The 21,921-nt window shown below is 20.7% G+C and overlaps 9 protein-coding genes across 9 annotated transcripts; 7 read left to right on the top strand and 2 right to left on the bottom strand.

The window, feature by feature from the left end:
• Positions 1-119: 119 nt before the first annotated feature.
• DDB_G0272000 (hypothetical protein) lies at positions 120-3,307 on the top strand (the record flags this gene model as incomplete). Its single annotated transcript, XM_640276.1, has 4 exons — positions 120-480; positions 561-722; positions 899-1,204; positions 1,278-3,307. The coding sequence occupies 4 exons, from the start codon at positions 120-122 to the stop codon at positions 3,305-3,307; spliced, it is 2,859 nt and encodes a 952-aa protein (XP_645368.1).
• A 327-nt stretch (positions 3,308-3,634) lies between these two features.
• fsjB (rRNA methyltransferase) lies at positions 3,635-5,557 on the top strand (the record flags this gene model as incomplete). The annotated part of the gene is made up of 1 exon (XM_640275.1): positions 3,635-5,557. One exon carries the CDS (start codon positions 3,635-3,637, stop codon positions 5,555-5,557), a length of 1,923 nt encoding a protein of 640 aa, XP_645367.1.
• A 664-nt stretch (positions 5,558-6,221) lies between these two features.
• On the top strand, positions 6,222-9,035 carry DDB_G0271996 (FNIP repeat-containing protein; the record flags this gene model as incomplete). Its single annotated transcript, XM_640274.1, has 1 exon — positions 6,222-9,035. The coding sequence occupies one exon, from the start codon at positions 6,222-6,224 to the stop codon at positions 9,033-9,035; it is 2,814 nt and encodes a 937-aa protein (XP_645366.1).
• Positions 9,036-10,544: 1,509 nt separating this feature from the next.
• Positions 10,545-12,161, top strand: DDB_G0271994 (hypothetical protein; the record flags this gene model as incomplete). The annotated part of the gene is made up of 2 exons (XM_640273.1): positions 10,545-11,816; positions 11,919-12,161. 2 exons carry the CDS (start codon positions 10,545-10,547, stop codon positions 12,159-12,161), a joined length of 1,515 nt encoding a protein of 504 aa, XP_645365.1.
• A 970-nt stretch (positions 12,162-13,131) lies between these two features.
• DDB_G0272010 (hypothetical protein) lies at positions 13,132-13,647 on the top strand (the record flags this gene model as incomplete). The annotated part of the gene is made up of 1 exon (XM_640272.1): positions 13,132-13,647. The coding sequence occupies one exon, from the start codon at positions 13,132-13,134 to the stop codon at positions 13,645-13,647; it is 516 nt and encodes a 171-aa protein (XP_645364.1).
• Positions 13,648-14,033: 386 nt separating this feature from the next.
• On the top strand, positions 14,034-16,685 carry DDB_G0272058 (hypothetical protein; the record flags this gene model as incomplete). Its single annotated transcript, XM_640271.1, has 1 exon — positions 14,034-16,685. One exon carries the CDS (start codon positions 14,034-14,036, stop codon positions 16,683-16,685), a length of 2,652 nt encoding a protein of 883 aa, XP_645363.1.
• A 307-nt stretch (positions 16,686-16,992) lies between these two features.
• DDB_G0272040 (hypothetical protein) lies at positions 16,993-17,510 on the top strand (the record flags this gene model as incomplete). Its single annotated transcript, XM_640270.1, has 2 exons — positions 16,993-17,219; positions 17,264-17,510. 2 exons carry the CDS (start codon positions 16,993-16,995, stop codon positions 17,508-17,510), a joined length of 474 nt encoding a protein of 157 aa, XP_645362.1.
• Positions 17,511-17,786: 276 nt separating this feature from the next.
• On the bottom strand, positions 17,787-18,491 carry DDB_G0294583 (Ras GTPase; the record flags this gene model as incomplete). The annotated part of the gene is made up of 1 exon (XM_001134611.1): positions 17,787-18,491. One exon carries the CDS (start codon positions 18,489-18,491, stop codon positions 17,787-17,789), a length of 705 nt encoding a protein of 234 aa, XP_001134611.1.
• A 601-nt stretch (positions 18,492-19,092) lies between these two features.
• DDB_G0272038 (vacuolar sorting protein 9 domain-containing protein) lies at positions 19,093-21,360 on the bottom strand (the record flags this gene model as incomplete). Its single annotated transcript, XM_640268.1, has 2 exons — positions 19,093-19,665; positions 19,786-21,360. The coding sequence occupies 2 exons, from the start codon at positions 21,358-21,360 to the stop codon at positions 19,093-19,095; spliced, it is 2,148 nt and encodes a 715-aa protein (XP_645360.1).
• Positions 21,361-21,921: the final 561 nt, after the last annotated feature.

Below are 21,921 nucleotides of genomic sequence, written 5' to 3'. Positions count from 1 at the left end.
TAATGTTGTATTAAAAAGTAAAAAAAAAAAAAAAAAAATAAATAAAAAAATCAAAAAAAAAAAAAAAAAAAAAAAACAAATAAAAAAGAAAAAAAAAACAAATAAAAAGATTGAACTAAATGAGTAAGTTTTTGAGGAGAGTGTTTTCTTCTGGCACCTCCAAGCTGCCAATTGGTGGTACAAATAATTTAACTCCTGCAATTGTAAATAATGATAACAAAGCAATAATAACAACAACAAAAATGATAGTTTCAGAAAGTGTTTCTTCTATCTCTTCACCCCTATCCACCACCACAACAACAACTTCAACTACTCCAGTCACTTCAATAACAGGAGCAGCAACAACCTCTATACCCCCACATCCATTACTTAATGATGTTTATAAGTTTATGAGAGAGGGTATTGTTTCTTCAATATTCTTTCTAATTTTAATGATTTTTTCTCACTTTATAATAAGAAGATATATTAGAAAAAAAGATGGTATGTATATATTTTTTAAATAATAATAATAATAAAAACAATAATAATATATTATTAACAATTCACTTTTTTTTTATTAGATGAAAAGAAAATATATATACCTAGATTACTTTGTACAGTTTGTTTATCAATTTCAATATCAGCAATGCTTTTAATACCTATAACAATTATTAGTAATGAAATTATGACAACCTTTCCATCAAGTTATTATACTCAATGGTTAGATAGAGAGTTAATATTTTGTAAGTATTATTACTATTATTATTATTATTATTATTATTATTATTATTATTATTATTATTATTATTATTATTATTATTATTATTATTATTATTATTATTATTATTATTATTATAATTGCACATTTCTAAAAATGTATTTTACTAATTATTATTATTATTATTTTTTTAAAAAAAAGCATTTTGGAATAAAATATTTTGGGGTGCAAATATATCATTATTTATAATATTACCATTTACTTATTTTTTATATGAATCTGAAGGAATTAGAGGTAGATCATTATTAAATAGAATTAAAGAAGCACTATTAATTTTATTATTAGTAGCAGTGATTTTCGTTGGTTTCGTATTTGTAGTTTTCAAATTATTTTATGGTCAACAAAAACAACCTTCAACACTTATGGAGAATATATCAATTATTAGTACTGATTATTTACCATTTTCATATTCATTAATTTCAACTTTTGGTACTGTTGTAGTTATGTGTATGTTATTAATTCAAATTTATATACTTACATATGTATTGTACTAATTAATAAATTTTATTTTTATTTTTAGATTCAATTCCAAGTGGATTTAATTTTTTAATTTCAAAATGTATAAGTTTAAGAATTGTTAGACCAATTGAAGATGAAATTAAAGCGGCAAAAATGGAGATTGAAAGTATTACATTCACATTGGATAAAGCAGAAGCAGCAGGTTTTGTAAATTTAGAAATAAAAAAGAGTAAACTTAAAAAGAGATTATTAAATTGTAGTATAAATAGTGGTAATAATAATAATAATAATAATAATAATAATAATAATAATAATAATAATAATAATAATAATAATAATGGTAATAATTGTAATGATAATAAGGTTGAAAAGAAGAAAGATAATAAAAATAAAAATGAAATGAAAAGTGATAAAAAAACTAATCATTCAAATGTAAATAGCGATATAATATCATCTTCATCTTCTCCATCCTCTCCATTAACACCATCATCACCATTATCACAAGCATCAAATGCAAATGAATCAAATTCAACTGTAAATACACCAAATATAATAGCGACAACAACAAATTCAAATATTGTTATAATAAACGATGAATATAACAATAACAATAATAATAATAATATAAATTTTGAAAATGGAAATAATAGTAATAATGAAAATAATAATAATATTGATAATGACAATTTAGAAACAAATATTGAAAATAAAAAAAAGATTAATAATTATTTAATAAAAAAGAAGAAAGTGAATGTAAATAGTAATTTTAAGATAACACCAGAAGAGATTCAAAAATTAGAGGATACGAGGGATGAACTTTATTTATATATTGATAAGATATCAAGACCAAGCTATTTCTCATCGACTTTGGTTAGAATTTTATCATCAATTTTATTGACAATAATTAATTTTACAATCACTGGTTGGGTGATTTTCAAAGTGTTTATAACATTGATTAAAAGAATATTCGAATTGTTTGAATTGGAATCGATAAAGGCATATTTTGATAGTTGGATGTCGTCGGCTATTGATCTTTCAAAAGGCTCGTCGAAATTGGGTCCATTTGAATCATTGTTAGAGACAACCATAATCATCTATTTAATGATATCGGCATTTGTTGGATTTTTAAACGAGCCTTACTTTGCAAATATTAAACCCAGAATCCATTCGACCAGTCTAAGAAAGATGATCATTAATACTGGTATCATTCTATTGATGAGTTCAAGTTTTCCTGTGGTGGTTAGAATTCTAGAAATTAGTAGATTCGATTTAATGGGTTACTATTCACATACAAACTATTTAAGAGGTGATTTCTTTAAGATCATTTATAGTATTTCATTCTTATTCATGGTTATTAGATCATATATGCTTAGTTTTATTCAATCAAAAAGTGGTGGTATATATTCTTTTGTTGAAATTAGTGGTAATATTAATGGTGGTGGTGGTGGTGGTGGTGGTAATAGTGATACACCCTTCTCTTTAACAAATACAATCTTAAATATGATTGTACCCTATATACCATCCTATATTATCAATAGTAAACTATTAAGTATTTCAACTCGTAATAAAATCATTCAAAGACAACAATTTGAAAAACAACAAGAACTCTTACTTAAACAACAACAACAATTACAACAACAAACAAATGTTGTTAAAAGTATTCAATCATTAATACTTGAAAATCATGATCAAGATTCTTCTTTAAATCCATCTTCATCTTTATTTTCAATAATTGCAAAAAATCAAAATTTAATTAATTTTGAAGATATTAATAATAATAATAATAATAATAATAATAATAATAATAATAATAATAATAATAATAATAATAATAATAATAATAATAATAATAATAATAATAATAATAATAATAATAATAATAATAATAAAAATAATAAAAATAATAATAATAATAATAGTAGTGGTAATAGTAATATTGATTCAAATCTTACAACACCAAATTTATCATCAGGTAGTTCATCATCATTTTCAACATCACCTTTATCTTTATCCTCATCTTCATTACAAACTTCATCAACTGCAACAACAAATATTTCCAAATTAAAAAATAAAAGGTTTTTTCTTTTTTGATGAAAATAATTAAAAAAAAAAAAAAAAACAATATCAAATGATTAACAACAAAAAAAAAAAAAAAAAAAACAAAAAATAAAAAAAAAAAAAGAATTTTTCAAATCAATAATTAAAAAATAAAGTTAAATCTTAAAAATATCAACATATTTTAAACAAGATATTATTTTATTAATAGTTTGTTTTTTTGAATTATTTATTTTATTTATTTTTTTTTTTTCATTTTTCATTTTTTTTTTTTTTAAACGAATTCGTTTTTTTAATTTTTTTTTTTTTTTTTTAATTTTTTAATTTTTTTTTTTTTTCCAATCTAAATTTTCTTCACAAAAAATGTTAGCAAATAGAGCAAATAGATTAGTTTTAAAAAGATTAGTTCATCTTAATACTAGTAATATAATAAAACCTATATGTAGTTATAGATCATTAGCATCATCATCAAAAAGCAAGACACAGTTTACAAAAAAACCACCAATTAGTGAATTTTCAATCGATGAAATTTTAGAACATTTTATTTTAAAAAAAAAAACTATAGAAGGTAAAGAAAATAAAGATAAAAATACAATTAAAGTTGAAAAAGTAAATACAAAAATAGATAGATTCTCAAGTGAAGTAATTATAAAAGAAAAGAATAAAAAAAATAATAATATTGAAGATGAAGATGAATTTGGAATTGAAGAAATGATTGCAAAAAATAATAATAATAATAATAATCCAAATAATAATAATAATAATAATAATACTAAAAAAGTACCAACATTTAATAGATTCTCAACTGAAGTAATTGTAAAGAGTAATAATAATAACATCAATGAATTTGAAAATGAAGAAATAACTAAAAATAATTTAAATAAAAAAGCTCCAAAATTTAATAGATCCTCAAGTGGAGTAGTTATAAATACTACTAGTAATGATAATAATAATGATAAAAATAATAATGAATTTGAAAATGAAGAAATTATGCTTAATAGTGGTAAAACTAATAAAAAAGCATCAAAAATGGATAGATACTCAAGTGAAGTAATTATAAAAGAAAAGAATAATGAAGAAATCTTAGTTAATAATAATAATAATAATAATAATAATACTACTACTACTACTAATAATAATAATAATAATAAAGCATCAAAAATGGAAAGATACTCTAGTGAAGTAATTATAAAAGAAAAGAAGGATAATAATAATGATATTGAAAAAGATGATATTGAAAAAGATGAAATTATAGTTAATATAATGAATGGTTTTGAAGATAAAGATGAGAGTGCAGTTGAATTTTTAAAAAGACATCGTATTGAACATCAAGTACCAAAGAGTACAATTTATTTAAAAGAAAAGACAATGGAGGAGGATGAGATGGTTAGAAAGAGATTATCAGTTAATAGGGATAACATTAATTTTAGTAATAATAAAAACAGAAAGCAAATATTCACTAAAAAGAATCACCAAAACGGTGCGGGTATTTTGCCAAAAGGCTTGGCTAATAATATTGTAAAGAACGATTGGATGAAGAGACAAATGACTGACCCATACGTTGCAATGGCACAAAAGAATGATTTAATCTCAAGAGCTGCTTATAAAATCATCAATATCGATGAACAAATCCAGTTATTCAAACCAGGTCAAATCGTTGTCGATTTAGGTGCTGCACCAGGTGGTTGGAGTAAATACATTCAAGAGCGTGTAACCAATAGAGGTCTAGTAATCTCTGTTGACACTTCTTCAAATTTTCAATTAGATAAAGATTGCTTTATTCATGGTGATTTCACTTTAACTGAAACTCAAAATAAAATATTTGAATTAACAAAATTTAAAAGTTTAAATGATTTAAAATTATACAAACATTCATTAATTCATTCAGATTCAAAAATTCAAAATTTAATTGAAAATGGTGGTGCTAATGGTAATGGTAGTGGTAATGGTGATCTTCAAAAACAACCAATAGATAATATGTTCAAACAAAAGTCTGCTTGTTATGTTGATGTTGTAGTTAGTGATATGGCTCCATCATATTCTGGTTTACAACAAGTTGATCATAGTCGTTTAATAGATTTACAAAGGTTAGCATTATTTTTCGCTTTTAAAACTTTAAAAAAGGGTGGAACATTTGTTTGTAAAGTTTCAAGAGGTGGCGAAGAGAAAAAATTCTTTAAATTATTAGAATCAAATTTCATTTCTGTAAAATCAATGAAACCTGGTGCTTCTCGTTCAGAATCAACCGAAATTTATTATATTGGTAAAAATTATATTGGAAAATAAATAAAAAAAAAAAAATAAAATAAAAATAAAAAAAATAAAAAAAAAAAATAAAAAAATTATTAAAAAGAAATAAATTAAAAAGAAATAAATTATAATATAATATAAATCATTATTAATTGTTTTAAATATTTTATTTTTTTAATTTTAATTTTTTTTAAAACCTCATTTTCTTAAAAATTCTAAAAATAAATTTTTTTTATTTTTATTTTTTTATTTTTTTTTAATATGGCCAATATTGGCACAGATAAATCCATAATGTTTATAAATAGAACCCAATAAATAAAAATAGGTGTATTTTGGGTGACTGCCATTGGATAAAAAAAAAAAAAAAAAAAGAAAAAGAAAAATAAAAAAATTATTTATATATTATTAATTAAAAAAAAAAAAAAAAAAAAAAAAAAAATATTTTCAATCAAACACACAACCACACACTCCACTCACACATTTAAGATGTATTTTTTTTTGTTTTTTTTTTTTTTATTAATTTTTTTTTTTTAATTATTATTTTTTTATTTTTTTATTCTATTCAATTTTTTTTTTATTTTTTTTTAAAAAACAATCATTAAAACACACACACACTCAACACACTATCACATACATTATATATTTATTAAAAATATAGAAATAATAATAAAATATTACATGTATATGAAAAAAAGAAAAAATGCAACAACCAATTTCGATTCAACAACCAGTAGTTAATAATATAAATAATAGTCCAAATAATCAAGCAAATATAAATAACAATACAACTAATAATACCAATAATAATAATAATAATAATAATACTACTAATAATATTGCTAACAACAATAATTCCAATAACATCAATAATAATAATGAAATTAATAATAGTAATATAAATAATAATATAAATAATGGTATAAATAATGATATAGATAGAGGTGGTGAAAAGAAAGCAAATAAATTAATTGCAAAAACAACAAAGAAATTTAATAAAGATATGACAGCATATACAAGTGGTAAATTTTTTGAACTTTGGAGAAATCAAGTTGTACGTGATAAAATATTAGGTTATGTTAGAATTCATAATTTACATTATGATAAGAGAGTTTTTAAATGTATAGATTTAAATAATTGTATTGATAACGGTGCAGATTTACAACAACAACATAATTGTCATAGAGTTCATAATCATTATCATCAAGATCTTGGTCATAATTATTTTGGTAAAGTTTCTCGTGGTATCGTCTCATTATCAGATTATAAATATTATGGTTATTTAAGATCTGTTCATTTAATTGGTTATGAACAACATGAGGAGGAGTTAATTAAGACAATAAAGTCATTGCCGGTGGGTGTGAGCACATTGGAGTTGTCAGGACACTTGAATAAAATTATATTTAAGGAAGGCTCTCTCCCAACTTCCATTACAAATCTTACAATTTCATCTCCAACTAAATTGGGGTACAAATCAATTCCATCACATTTGAAAACTTTGAAATTGAATTCCACATTCAACGACCCGTTATTAGTGCAGGGTAGATTGGAGGGCCAGTTGGGTATAGTGCCCTTGCTGCCAATAGACGGGGCAATTACCTCATTGGACACTGGTGGTAAATTCAATCAACCATTCGAAGCGGGATTACTACCATCGTCATTGACAGAGTTGGCTTTTGGAAATGAGTATTTCCGTCCGATTGAGGTGGGTTCATTACCAAGTGGCATAAAATCCTTGAAATTAGGCCAAAGATTTTGTTTGCCCATACCAATAGGCTCGTTACCAATCGGGTTGACAGAGTTACAATTGGGGGGTACTCAACAAAATCCAATTCTAACTATTGGTTGTTTACCCCCAACATTGACTAAATTAACATTGGATAATCATTTCAATCAACCATTGGTGATAGGTGTGATTCCTTCCTCCTTGAAAACTATGATATTCGGTCCAAGATATAATCAACCATTACCACCAAGTGTTTTCCCAGACTCTTTGACTCATTTAGAATTTCATCAAAATAGTTCATACATTTTCCCATTGAAATTGGGTTACAACATTCCATCCAATGTAAGTACACTATTGCTCTCATTTAGATCCCAAGAAAGGAATGTAACTTTGGGTACAAATTCAAATATTAAAAAGTTGCGATGTGGTGGTGATTATCTACCAAGTCTATCATCTGATGATTCCACCATTGGTGCAATTTTAAATTCATTCTCATCTTCAAGTAGTCGTGAAACATTCCCACGTTCTGTTGAATCGTTACATTTAAACATTGTAAATGTATTGGATAAAGAAATTAACATTCCATCCAATGTTACTAAATTAATTATCACTGGTAATAATTTACAACATGATGGTCCTGACGTTTTCATGGTTGGTAAAAAGGGCTCAAAAATCACTCATTTAAAACTTAGAGGTTATGAAAAACCTATTTGTCAAGAAATGTTTAAGAATTTAGTTAACCTAAAATCAATTCAATTCATTGGTGCCTACAATCATCAATTAGGACCAAACTGTTTCCCACCACAATCAATTACAAATCTCGAATTTGATTGTTTACCATCGGTCATCCCAATTGGTTCCTTACCATCAACTTTAAAATCATTAAGAGTTAAATCATTTTGTACTCCATTCTTAAAAAATTCATTACCATCTTCACTCTTAATTTTAGAATGTGCTTTTGTTCGTTCTTTCATTGACTCTTATGAAATTGTTGATGAGATATTTGTTGAACAACAAGCTCAATACGCTCAACAACAATTATTACAAAATGAACAAGCATTACAAGCTCAAAAACAATTAGAAATACAACAACAAGTTGCTCAACAAAGATTACAACAATTAAAACAACAAAAACAACAACAACAACAACAACAAGATAATGAACAACAATTAGATCATTCAATTGAAAATAATGATGGTAGTATACAAGATGACCATGAACATGAACTTGAGGAAGAACAAGAAAATGAAGAAGAAGAAGAAGATACAAATAATCACCAACATCCATTTTTACAAGAAGCAATTAATCATAATCAACAACTACAACAAAAACAACAGGAAAAATATTTATATAGTAGTAATAATAGTAATAATTATAATTATAATAATAATAGTAATAATAATAATAATAATAATTCAAATGAAGAAGATGATGAAGAAGAGGATTTAATTCAACCAATAATTTCAAAAGAATGGTTACCACCATCAATTCATACATTAATAATTCGTGGTGAACCAACTATTCAATTACCACTTCCTGAATCTTTAACAAATATTCATATTGAAAGTAAAAATCAAAGTATTTTACATAATATTCCTTTAATGGAGAAAATTTCAAAATTGGTTAGAGTTTTTGATTATGAAAGTGATACAAACTCAATCTTTAAAAAATCATTAGCAATTTGTAATAATATAAATCAAAATCAAAATCAAAATAATAATAATTATAATAATAACAATAATAATAATAACAACAACAATAATAATAAAAAGAAAAATGTCAAGAAATAATTATTAGTTTAATACCTTCAAATAATTTTAATTATAATTTATAATCATTGAAAATAAAAAAAAAATCTAATCAAATCTAATCAAATCAAATCAAAACAAATCAAATAAAAATTAATATTAAAAAAAAAATAAATTAATAAAATTTATTTATTTCTAATAATTATAATAATTTTTTAAAAAATAGATTCATTTATTGTTTAATTTAATTTTTTTTATTTTTTTATGTAAAAAATAAATAAAAATAAAAAAATAAAATTAAACAATATTAAAAATTAAAAAAATAACAATATTATTATTAATAAAAATAAAAATAAAAATAAAAAACAAAAATAGTAATGTAAAAATAAAAATAATAATAACAATTATAGAGCGGTATATCACTATTAATGGTGGGAGAATGTTGAATCACACTCAACATTACTTTTTTTTTTTTTTTTTTAAACACACACTGAACAACTTATTGCTGTTATTAACTTTTTTTTTTTTTATTTTTTATTAATTATTATTTTTTTTTTTAAATTATTTTTTTTTATTTTTTTTTATTTTTACCCTGATATATTGTTAAAAAAAAAAAAATTAATAAATAATAAAATAATAATTTATATATAAATAATTATCCTGACAGATTGAAAAAAAAATTTAATTGCGCCATAAAATGATTAGTGGGAGTTTATTTTTATGAATTGGGGGTAGTTGATTAAAGGTAATTTGTTTTTTTTTATTGAAAAGTTTGAACATATAGATTTACTCACCACCATTTTTTTTTTTTTTTTTTTTTTTTTTTTTCCAAATGCTATTATCAATAAATGTTTATTTTTATTAAAAAATTGTAATTATTATTATAATAATTGTTTGGGGCTTGTTGTGCTTGTTTTTTTGGTGTGTGTGTGTGTGAGTATTATAATTATTATTATTATTATTATTTTTTTTGGTGGTAATTTAAAAATAGAATCTCATTGGTTTTTTTTTTTTTTTTTTTTTTTTTTTTTTTTTCTACAAAATAATAATTTTTACCACGCAACTAAAAAAAGGGTGGTTATGGTCAAGTTTGTTAATTTTTGTAAGTGGTGTCATACAAAATGCTATATATCATTATGTTGAATTATAATGATTTTCTATCATTAAAATATTTTAATGATAAAATTACAACAAAATGATTTAAATCAAGAGACGCTACATTTCCTATTTAATATAAAGTAATATGCTTTTTGTTTTTTGAACTTTTAAAAAATGAAAGGACATTTCGACATTAAATCAATTTTTTTTATTATTATTTATTTTAATTTTAATTTGTTTTTTTTTTTATTTATTTATTTTTTTTTTTTCAAGATATAAAAACACTATAACAATAAAAAAAAAAAATAAATAAAAAAAAAAAAAATAGATTAAAAATTAAAATTAATAAATTATAGCTATAATTTTTTTTTTTTTTTTTTTTTTTTTTTTTTTTTAACTTTGTTTAATTTAATATAAAAATAAATATATAAATAAATAATTTTTTTTTATAAAATGGATATTACTTTTATTTTAAATAATAATAATAATAATAATAATATTAATAATATTAATAATAATAATACCACCAATGACTATGAGAACTCCAATTTTGAAATTGGATGTAAAAATAATAGTTTTTTTATTTTTTCACAAAACAGTGAAAATTGTAATGAAGGTGGCTTAAAAAAAAAATATTTCCAACCACCTACTGATATTGAAAATAAACTTGAAAAAAAAGAAAATAAAAAAGAAAAAAAACAAAAAAAATCACAACAAAAACAAAAACCTAATAATAATAACATCCAACAACAAAAACAACAACAACAAAAACAACAACAACAAGAACAACAACCACAACTACAACAAAATATTAAAAATCCATATTGTTATAAATATAATAAAAATAAATCCACACCTCTTGATGATATATCAAATAAAATTATTGACCAACTTGAAATTTATTATAATCAAAAACCAATTGATAACTTAATGTTTGAACCAACACCGGAGGAAGATATCCAACATTTACATAATTTAGAAGATTTTTATGCTTATGAAATTCAAAGACGTATAAAAGAACTCTGTGGTGAACCAGTTGAAATTCAAAAACCATTCCCAATACCAAAACATTTGCTTCATAATGATGTTAATGAAAAAAGTAAAAAAAGAGTTGTTGAAAATGATGAACCCCATCAAATTCAACAACAACAACAACAACAACAACAACAACAACAACAACACCTACACCAAAACCAAAACCAACATCAAAACCAACACCAACAAGAACAACCACAAAGATTTTATAAAAAACCAAAACTTGTAAATAATTCAAATCAATTTAAAGAATCAAATATGAATGAAATAATACATATAACAAAATTATTAAAAAAGCATTTTAATTGTAATGAAAAACAATTTCAAATTCATAAATTATATAAAGAAATTCAAGGTAATACTGCAACCATATCAAATGTTATTGATATCTTAGAAGGTATTCAAGTGGTTTCAAAAATTGGTACTACTGACTACTACCTTTGGAATGGCACCAGTAGTGATCAATTCAAAAAATTAATTTTTAATATTTTTCATTCTGCTTCCAATTTCGTTGTAGAGGATAAAAATGAATTTGCTTGCCAAAAATGTGAAGAGTTTTTCTTTTTGAATAAAAAATTCCAATCTCAACTTCAAATTGATCAATTTAATTTCCCAAAAAAGACTCAACTTTGTGCAATTTCTTGTCAAATATTAAAATTATTATTATCACCAAAACTAAGATCAAATACGGTAAATATTTTTTTTTTTTTATATAAACATTGATTTTTTTTTTTTTTTTTTTTTAAACATTTTCTAATTTATTATTTTTTTTTTTAAAAAAAAAAAAATTAGGATTTCCTTTCATTAGAACAAATTTGTGAAAATTTTTTCATTAAAAATAATCAAGAAAATTATGAACAAAAATATACTGTTATAAATAGTATTTATAATATTATAAATGTATTTTTGTCTATTGGAATTGTTACAACTAACGGAGATTCTACAAATCAATATATATGGTCTGGTTGTGCTTCTTCAATGGAGTGTAAATCAAGTTGCCCACGTTTATTTTATAGAAAAAAGATAATTTTCTAATAAAAATTTTAAAATTGTAAATTTAACTAAATCAATTTTTATTAATATATTTTTTTTTTTTTTTTTAAATTATATTTATTATTAAGAACTGGTAATTAAAAAAAAAAAATATATTTATTATCATTATTACTTTATTTTAATTATTTCATTTATTTTAAAAAAAAATAAAGTAAAAATAAAAATAAAATAAAAATAAAAATAAAATAAAAATAAAAATAAAAATAAAAATAAAAATAAAAATAAAAATAAAAATAAAAATAAAAATGATGGTAATTACTCTTGGTAACAACTTAAAAAAAAAAAAAAAAAAAAAAAAAAATAATTATCTTTTTTTATTATTTTTTATTTTTTTATTATTTTTATTACTTTTTTAAAACTAATTTCATTTTTAAATAATATTTACTACCCTCAATTTTTAATATTAAAATTAAATCATACCATAGAATTAAATTGAGATAGAAGGGTCATCACATATTTTTCTTTTTTATTAATTTTGATGGGGTTATTAGAATTTGAGATCAATACAAGATTTTAGTGGTGGTTTTTTTTAAAAATAAAAAAATAAAATAAAAAAAAATAAAATAAAAAATATTAGTAAAATTAGGATGTACATGATCACAGATGTGATTGAACACTATGTAGATTTGAATTTTATAAATATAATCAGTTACATAATTAGATACGTACCACATTTTTTTGTTTGGCATACACAGAAGCAGCCCGATTATTTATATAGACACATCCAAAAAAAGAGAAATTATTTTATTTAATTATTATATTATTATTATTATTATTTATTTTTTGTTTAGAAAAAAAAAAGTTTGAAAATAAAAAAAAAAAAAAATAATATTTACAATTATTAATAGTGCTACTTATATTAAAAATTAAAATTAAAATAATAATAATAATAATAATAATAATAATAATAATAATAATTTAAAATAATAATTAAAAAAAATAAAAATAAATAATGACTACGCAAAATAGTAGTATGAATAGTAATAGTGAAAACCCAACTATTTGTTTTTGTTCTTTGAAAGCTATTGAAAAGAATTGTGGTGAATGTTCATATATGTTATCAAAAGAAGTGAAACAAATAAATGCATATCTTTATCAAAATCAAATGCAATTATTAATAAATCTCCAACAGCAACTACAACAAAATTATATTGAAGAAGAAAAAAAAAAAACTGAAGAAAATTATGATGATAAATATAATAATTTATGTGAAGTTGAAAATAAAAAACAATATAGAAAAAGTGTTGAAATTTGCTTTTGTCAATGTCCAGCAAGAGAAATTCAATGTTATGGTTGCTCTTATCTAATTCCAATAGAAGATAACTTTAGTAGTGAGGATGTATATGATGATTTTAATGATAATAATAATTCATATGATAGAGAAAATGAACAAGATAATTTTAATGACTTTATAAATGAATACACTCATGAACAATCAAAAAACCAAGCCGAATCTTTTGTATTATAAAAATAAATAAAATAAAATTTTTTTTTTTTTTTTCCAGCTTTAAACTATCAGTTGGGGTTTTTTGGGTTTTTTGAGTGAGGTGCACAAAAAATAAAAAAAAAAAAAGATTTTTTTTTTAATTTTTTTATTATTATTGCGAAAATCATTTTGATTTGTTCAAAAAAAATTTTGAAAAATAGGCAAACCACATTAAAAAAAAAAAAAAATAAAAAAACAAATCAAATCAACTCTAAGAAAAAAAATAAAAAATAAAAACCAAAAAAAAAAAAAAAGCCAAAAAAAAAAAAAAACTAAACATATTTGATATTCGCTAATTTTTTATTTGTTTTTTGTTACTGATATATCAAAATATATAAATATATAAAAAAAAAAAAATAAAAATAAAAATGGAGGATTTATTCTTAACTATTTACAGAAACAAATATTTGAGAGAAAAAATCTTCAAATTTATAAAATTACATAATAAAAATTTGAAATATATAAGATATAATTTTTATGATGTACCAATTGAATTAATTATAAAAACAAGAAACCAACAACTATTAATAGAAAAATTAAATTATCATTCAAAATATAATAATAATAATAATAATAATAATAATAATAATAATAATAATAATGAAAATGAAAATCAAAATGAAAATGGTTATAATAATTATAATTATAATAATTATAATTATAATAATAATAATGAATTTTATAAATATTATTTAATTTATAAAGAATCTGATTTAAATTTATTTTTAGAATGGAAAGAATTAGATTTACAAATTTTTAAAAATTATATTAAAACAGTTATTAAATCAATTGATCAATTATTTAGTATTAGAAACTATAATCAATTAATTTTAAAATTAAATAAAGGTGATATTAATATGGAATTTTTAAATTACTTATTGGGTGATGATTTTTTAAAAGATTTACAACAAAGATTTTCGCAATCAATAAATTTAAATAATATATCACCAATAAAATTAAAACTATATTACACATATCATGAAGAATTAAATGATTATAAATTTAATGATGAGATGGATCTAATTAATCCTACTCTCTCTTTAGAATTATTTAATTATTTATTTAAAAATTCAGATTCAAAAAAAAGAATTATACTTTCAAATTCAATGATTATTGAACAACTTACAAGACATGTTAATAGTATTGATTTTGAACAACAACAAAAACAACAAAAATTGTTAACAGAAGAACAATTTCAACAACATCAACAAATTAATAGGGAATATTTAAATTTAATGGATGATCAAGTATTTAAAGGTGATCAACTTTGTGAAATTTCATTATTAGTTAATAAACTTATTGAAAAGAATAATTTAGAGATTTTAAAACTAATTTTATCAAAATTAAACATTGATAATAGAAAATCATATAATGGAGATTCAGAATTAATAGAAATATTTGGATTTTTAATTGAATCAAATAAAATTTTAAAACTTGATATTAATATTAACTCATTTAATAATAATGATGTAATGCTTCCATTATTTAAATGCTTAGTTGAAAATAGTTTAATATTCATTGGTAAATCTAAAACTATAATTGATGGAGCAGATTATTCAGATTATGTTATAGAAAGATTTAAAAAACTTAATATTACATTAAATACAAATCAAGATATATCATTTACTTATAGATGTATTAGAGATCTCAGTGGTAGTGTTGGTGATGGTGATGAAGATAATCAAGTATTATTATCAGAAAATAATTTAATATTATTACAATCAAATTTACTTTCAAAAGATCATTTTAAATGTAAATTTATGAATAAACAATTAGATTTCTTTTCAATTTATTTGAAAAAGTTTGGATTTACAATTCAGAAATTATTAAGTGCAATTGAATTGGGTCAAGATAATATTGTGGAATTTATAATTAAAAATCAAGATTATTCTGATAAAATAGCATCAAATATTGGTGGTTTAAATAATTTATATATTATATTAATTTCAAAATCATTACCAACTGATAAGAATCCAAATGGTTATCCATTATTATTTAATTTAATATTACCACTTTTAAATAAAGCAATTCAAGTTAGACATAACGAAATTGAACCAGAGATTGTTTTAAGTAAATTATATTCTAAATTGAATGATAATTCATTACCAATTAATTTAGAAATTAGAAGACTTTATTTCTCATGGAAATCAGAAATTATTGAATTACCTCAAATGATTAGTCAATTCTTTTGTGAAAATTATTTTTATGACCCAATTTCAACTGAAGAAGACTCAAATGAAATTATTAATTGCTTAAAAAAATCATCTGAAAATTTAAATCCAATTTTATTAGGTAGATTAATGTTAAATTGTTTAAAAGGTGGTGATTTTAAATCAATTAAAAAATATTGTAAACTTTATAAATTAAATTTAAAATTAAATAATCAATATAAAATCATTTATGATATTCCAATACAATTATTTTCAAATTTAAAATTATTATTTTATTTTCTTTCAGAATTAACAAATGATATTGTTTTAATTTGGCCACCATATATTAATCCTTATTCAAGTAATATCAATAATTTATTAATTCAAATTTCAAAAGAAGTTGTATCATCTTGGGATAATCAATATATTGAATTCATTATAAATTTAAAAGAATTTTTCAATTCTTTTAAATATGAATCACCAATTGAAACAACAACAATAACAACAACAATAACAACAACAACAGAAACCTCTTTGGATGATGGTGATAAAATATCTGATCGTTTTTTAATTTTATTTCAAATTAAACTTTTATCATTAATTAAAAGTAAACTCAAAGGAAATGAATTAATATCAAGATTTGATCTATCCCATCATCCTGATAATAAAAAAATTATTCAAAATTTATTTGATTCAAAAAATGACGATCAATATAAAATTTTAAATTCATTTGATATCAGTCAAGATCAATTTCGTCATTTATTAGATTTTGGTAAATTATTATTAAAAAACTATGATAAAAATAATATCAATAGTGGTAAAGGTGGATTATTAAAAAATTTTAAAAATATTTTTAATTTTGGTAAATAAAATTGTATTCTTAATTTAAAATTCTTGGTTTTTTTTTTTTTTTTTTTTTTTTTTTTTTATCATTTATTTATTTTGATTAAGAAATAATATTTTATTTAATATTTTAAAATTAAATTGTTAAATTAGAATTAAAATTCTTTTTGTTTTTTTTTTTTTTTATTTGGTTGTGTTGTGAAATTATTTTTATTTTTTATTTTTATTTTTTTTTTTATTTTTGTTTTTTTTTTTTTTTTTTTTTTACGAACGAATCAATATTTTTTTTTTTTTTTTTTTTTTTTTTTTCAGAACATAATCTAAAAGATAAATAATGAATACATCATTTAGATTTGCTCAAAAAGCAGTGAAAGCATCACAAAAAAGTGTTTGCTTTAATTTCCGAGCAACAACTTCAACAGAATCATTTGCACAATATTTTAATAAAAAATCAACCTCCACTTCAACCTCATCCACCTCATCATCAATTCCATCATTCGGTTCATATGCTAACTTTAGTTCAGCTGTAAATTCAACTGGAAATGCCACAAATATTATAGGGTAAGTATTTTTAATTTTATTTTTAAATTCTATATAAAGTTTAGATCTTTTTCTTTTTTTTTTCCTTTTTTTCACATTTACATTGCAATGTATAAATTTACTTATATAATTGTTTTAAAATCAACAACAACAACAACAACAACAACAACAACAACAACAACAACAACAACAACAACAACAACAACAACAACAACAACAACAACATTCAGATGTACCAAAACAATTTCAGGTGGTTTCCCATTAGTAGAAATTCTATGTTTAATTGACCCAGATGATGATGATGATCGGTAATCCGTTTCCAAAATAGAATGAAAAAAAAAAACAAATTAATAAAAAAAAAACTATTTAATTTAAATCTTTCTCAACTTCAAATAACAACATAAAATCAATACATATCATTAAATAAACACTCCTTACCATTAATTTTCATCCTTTAATCATAAAATAATAATAATTAATTCAAATAATAATTCAAACAATAATAATAATAATAAAAATAATAATAATATTAATAATTAATAAAAAAAAAAATTCTGTATATGTCATGTCTTGTGTTTTTTTAATATATTACATTATGTTACATTTGTCTTTATTATTATTATTATTATTATTATTTGTTTTAACATCATTTAGGTTAATAGATAATGAAGAGGAAGAGGATGATGGTGTCGATAATTCATTTGGAAAATATTTTTCTTTTAAGATTAAATTTTGGAGAGTTGTGAATGATAATTCAACATTTTCATTAAACTTTGCAGAGATAAAAATAAATGGTATTGATCTTGTATCACAAAAATCTTTAACTTCTTCATGGGATACCATAATTGAGTATTCATCTTTATCAATTTTATTTCCTACTATTACTATTGGTGGTAATTCATCATTATTGATTCTTCTAGTTCTATATTTTATTTCTTCAATCCAATTTGATAAATTTATATATGATGAACGATCAGTTACATCAAAAAACAATAAAAAACCATCTGAACTTATAAATTCATTTCTACCAATTCTATATTTTTCTAATCTTTCTTCTTTTATTATTAATTTTGCTCTTTTACCATAATTATTATTTTTATTATTTTTATTATTATTATTATTTTCATTCTCTCCAAAGTCACCAATTTCCATATATTTTATCATAAACTCTTCTTTTGGAATTTCTTCTTTTTTAAAGTCGTCATCAACAAATCTCCTTACTGTTGAAGTTTTCCCAACACTCCCATCTCCTATCATTAAAATTTTAACTATATAATCATAATCATATGACATTTTAATAGAAGTACTATTCAAATAATTATCAAAAGTTGAACTTTATGTGGTGTGGCTATTTAAAAAAAAAAGAAAAAAAAAAAAAAGAAAAAAAAAAGAAAAACTTTAGAAAATAAAAAAAAAAAAAATAGAAAATAAAAATATCTTTTAAAAGATATAATTATAATTTTAAAGATTAATAGAACTAAAAATAATATGATAAATTTACAATTTTATTTTTTCATTTTGTAATAGAAAAAAAATGAAATTAAAAAAATAAAAAAAAAAATAACCAATGTTGAATCTTTGGTTGGGTCATTTGATATATATTCTTTCTTTTTTTTTATATTTTTCACAATTTTCCACAAAAAAAAAAAAAAAAAAAAAACAATAAATTAAAAAAGTAAAAGTAAATAAATTCTAAAATACAAGTGGGTGGGTTCCCCCCAATAATAAAATTTTCTTTTTATTTTCTAGTAAAATTTTGTGTTGTTTTTTGATTAAAAGTTTTGGTTTGTAAATTATTAAATTTAAGTTGAAGAATGGCAATGCGCTTTTGTTTTTTTATGGGATTATTATTATTATTATTAAAATTTATTGTGTGGTTACATTAATGAAATAATTATTTAGTTTCAAAGTATTTATCAACTAGAGAATTATATTCATTTAAAAGCTGTTTAATTTCTTTGACAGATAATTCTTCAGGTTTAGAATTATAAAATTTGAATAATTTTTTTTTTTCTTCTTCTGTTGCATTGTTGGTCACTATTTTCATTTTATCATTATCGTTACTAGAGGCACTATTTTTTATTTCTCTTTCATTTTCATTAACAATTTCTTTATCTGAAACCAATTTATTTGATTCATGTTGTTGTAAAGTATCTATAATAATTGGTTCTAATGTATTATTATTATTATTATTATTATTATTTTCTTTTTGTTCTTCAATTTTCTCTTTATTGATTTCTATATTATTTGATTCAATTATAATATTATCATCTGATGATTTTGGTGGTGCATTTGGATCGACTGCATCAGTTAAAGATTCAAATGTCATATTTTCAATGAAAGATGCTGCAGTTATCATTGTAACTAAAAAATAATTTGTTTCACTCTCGATTAATGTTGGATCTCTAAATAATGATATAAATTGTAAATTTGACCAGAGAAATGGTAAATTTGATTTTATTAAACACTTTAAAAATTAAATGAAAAAAAAAAAAATAAAAAAATTAATAATTAGATATTTTAGTGATCAAAAAAAAAAAAAATAAAAAAAAAAAAAATAAAAAAAAAAAAAAAAAAAAATACATACAAAAATTACTATTGGTAATAATAAATCAGCACCAACAACACTTGGTAATTGAGTTTTTGAAAGTAATTGAAATAATAATTTAAAACTTTTTTTAATACACATTAATTTTTCACGTGGAGATTTGAAGATTGAAATGTATAAGAGTTCCTCTTGAATTTGTTCGAGGAATTGTGTTGAAATGATTGAATCATTGATATCTAAATTTGAGGGTGTAATATGTTGAAATCTTGAAATATGTTCACATAATAATGTATCTTTTTGAATAGCCTCTTGAGATGAGAATATTCTACGATATAATCTACTAGCTATATATTGTTCCATAAATTCATAAATGATAATCTCGATTTCATTAATTGATTTGCCCATTAAAGTTTGAAGTGGTGGTGGTAGTGGTGATGATGATGATGACTTTGATTCGATCATATTGATTGCACCTTCATTGGTTTGAAATGGAATTGAAGCACAAACATGCATTAATATTGGTAAAGTAGTTGCAATATAGGACTGAACTGAAGAGCTTATATCATCTATTGATAGAGTTAAATCATTCTTTATATTCTCAATGAATGTATCTAACGAAATCAAATGTAATTTATAATTTGATTGTTCTAATCTACGTATAATATCTTGAAATTGTTCCTCTGTTCCTAAACTATTACTAATCACCAATCTATTACTTTCAATTGATATACTATTAAATGAATTTGGTGACATATTTATTGGTGCTATTGGATTATTTAATTGTTGTTGCTGTTGTTGTTGTTGTTGTTGTTTATCATTACTCTTTATTGGTATTGGTTGTGATGATGACGATGATGATGATGTTGTTGTTGTAGTATTATTATTATTATTATTATTAGTTAAATTTGAAGATCTTGAATAATTTATTGGGAAGGGTATTGAATTTGAAATATATGATATTAATGGAATGTTAAATGAAGGTAATGAACTATATGATGGTATTCCTGGTAAACTACTAGTGACATATGATATTGAATTCCTAACGTGTCCAAAATATGTTGTTTTATTATTATTTGTATTATTTGTATTATTATTATTATTATTATTACTATCACTATTATTATTATTTGTTGAGCTAGTATAATAACTTGTTAAGAATGAAGATAATGATGACTTAAATGTACTCTTTTGTTGATTATTAATATTATTATTATTATTATTATTATTATTATTATTATTATTATTATTATTATTATTATTATTATTATTATTAGTATTATTAGTATTATTAGTATTATTAGTATTATTAGTATTATTAGTATAAGGTTTATTATTATTATTTGTTTCTATATTAATATTTTCTTGATTATTAATGATATCTTTTTCATTATTATAATTATTTATAATATTATTATTATTATTATTATTATTATCGCTTTTATTATCGTTATTATTATTATTATTATTATTATTATTATTATTATTATTATTATTTATAATATTATTATTATTATTATTATTATCATTATCATTTGTTTCAGACTTTTCAGTTAGTGGTTGTGTTGTTTGGTTATTTTCACCAATAACTAGTGATGGTGTTTTAGAATCACCCATGTTGTTTTTTTAAAATTTTAATGTATTTTACTATGTTTATATATTTATATGTTGGTGTGTGTGTAGGTGTGTGTTTGTTTTTTAAAATTGTTATTTAAAATTGTTACAGTTTTTTATCTATTTTGTGTGTCCATATTATTATTTTATTTTATTTTATTTATTATTTTTTTTATTTATTGAATTATTTCTTTCTTTCTTTTGTTAACAAATTAATTAAAAAGAGCTCAGCAAATAAAAAAAAAAAAAAATAAAAAATAAAAAAAAAATTATTAGAAAAAAAAATTAAAAAAATAAAAAAATAAAAAAAAAATGAATAAAAAAAAAAGTATTTTAAATAATATTATTTTAAATTATTAATTTTTTGGTTTATTAATGTTTTTTTTTAATTTTTTTTTTTTTATGTGTGAGTGATCAAAAAAAAAAAAAAAAAAAAAAAATTTGTTTTGTTTTTTGTTTTTTTTTTTTGTTTTTTTTTTTTGTTTTTTTTCTAATCATAAATTGAAAATGATTGGAAAAAATTATTTTTTTATTATTATTATTATTATTATTATTATATTATTA

Source organism: Dictyostelium discoideum (assembly GCF_000004695.1).
Source record: "Dictyostelium discoideum AX4 chromosome 2 chromosome, whole genome shotgun sequence".
Classification (NCBI taxonomy): domain Eukaryota; phylum Evosea; class Eumycetozoa; order Dictyosteliales; family Dictyosteliaceae; genus Dictyostelium; species Dictyostelium discoideum.
Note: the sequence above shows the minus strand (reverse complement) of the source record. Positions and strands in the feature narration are given on the sequence as shown.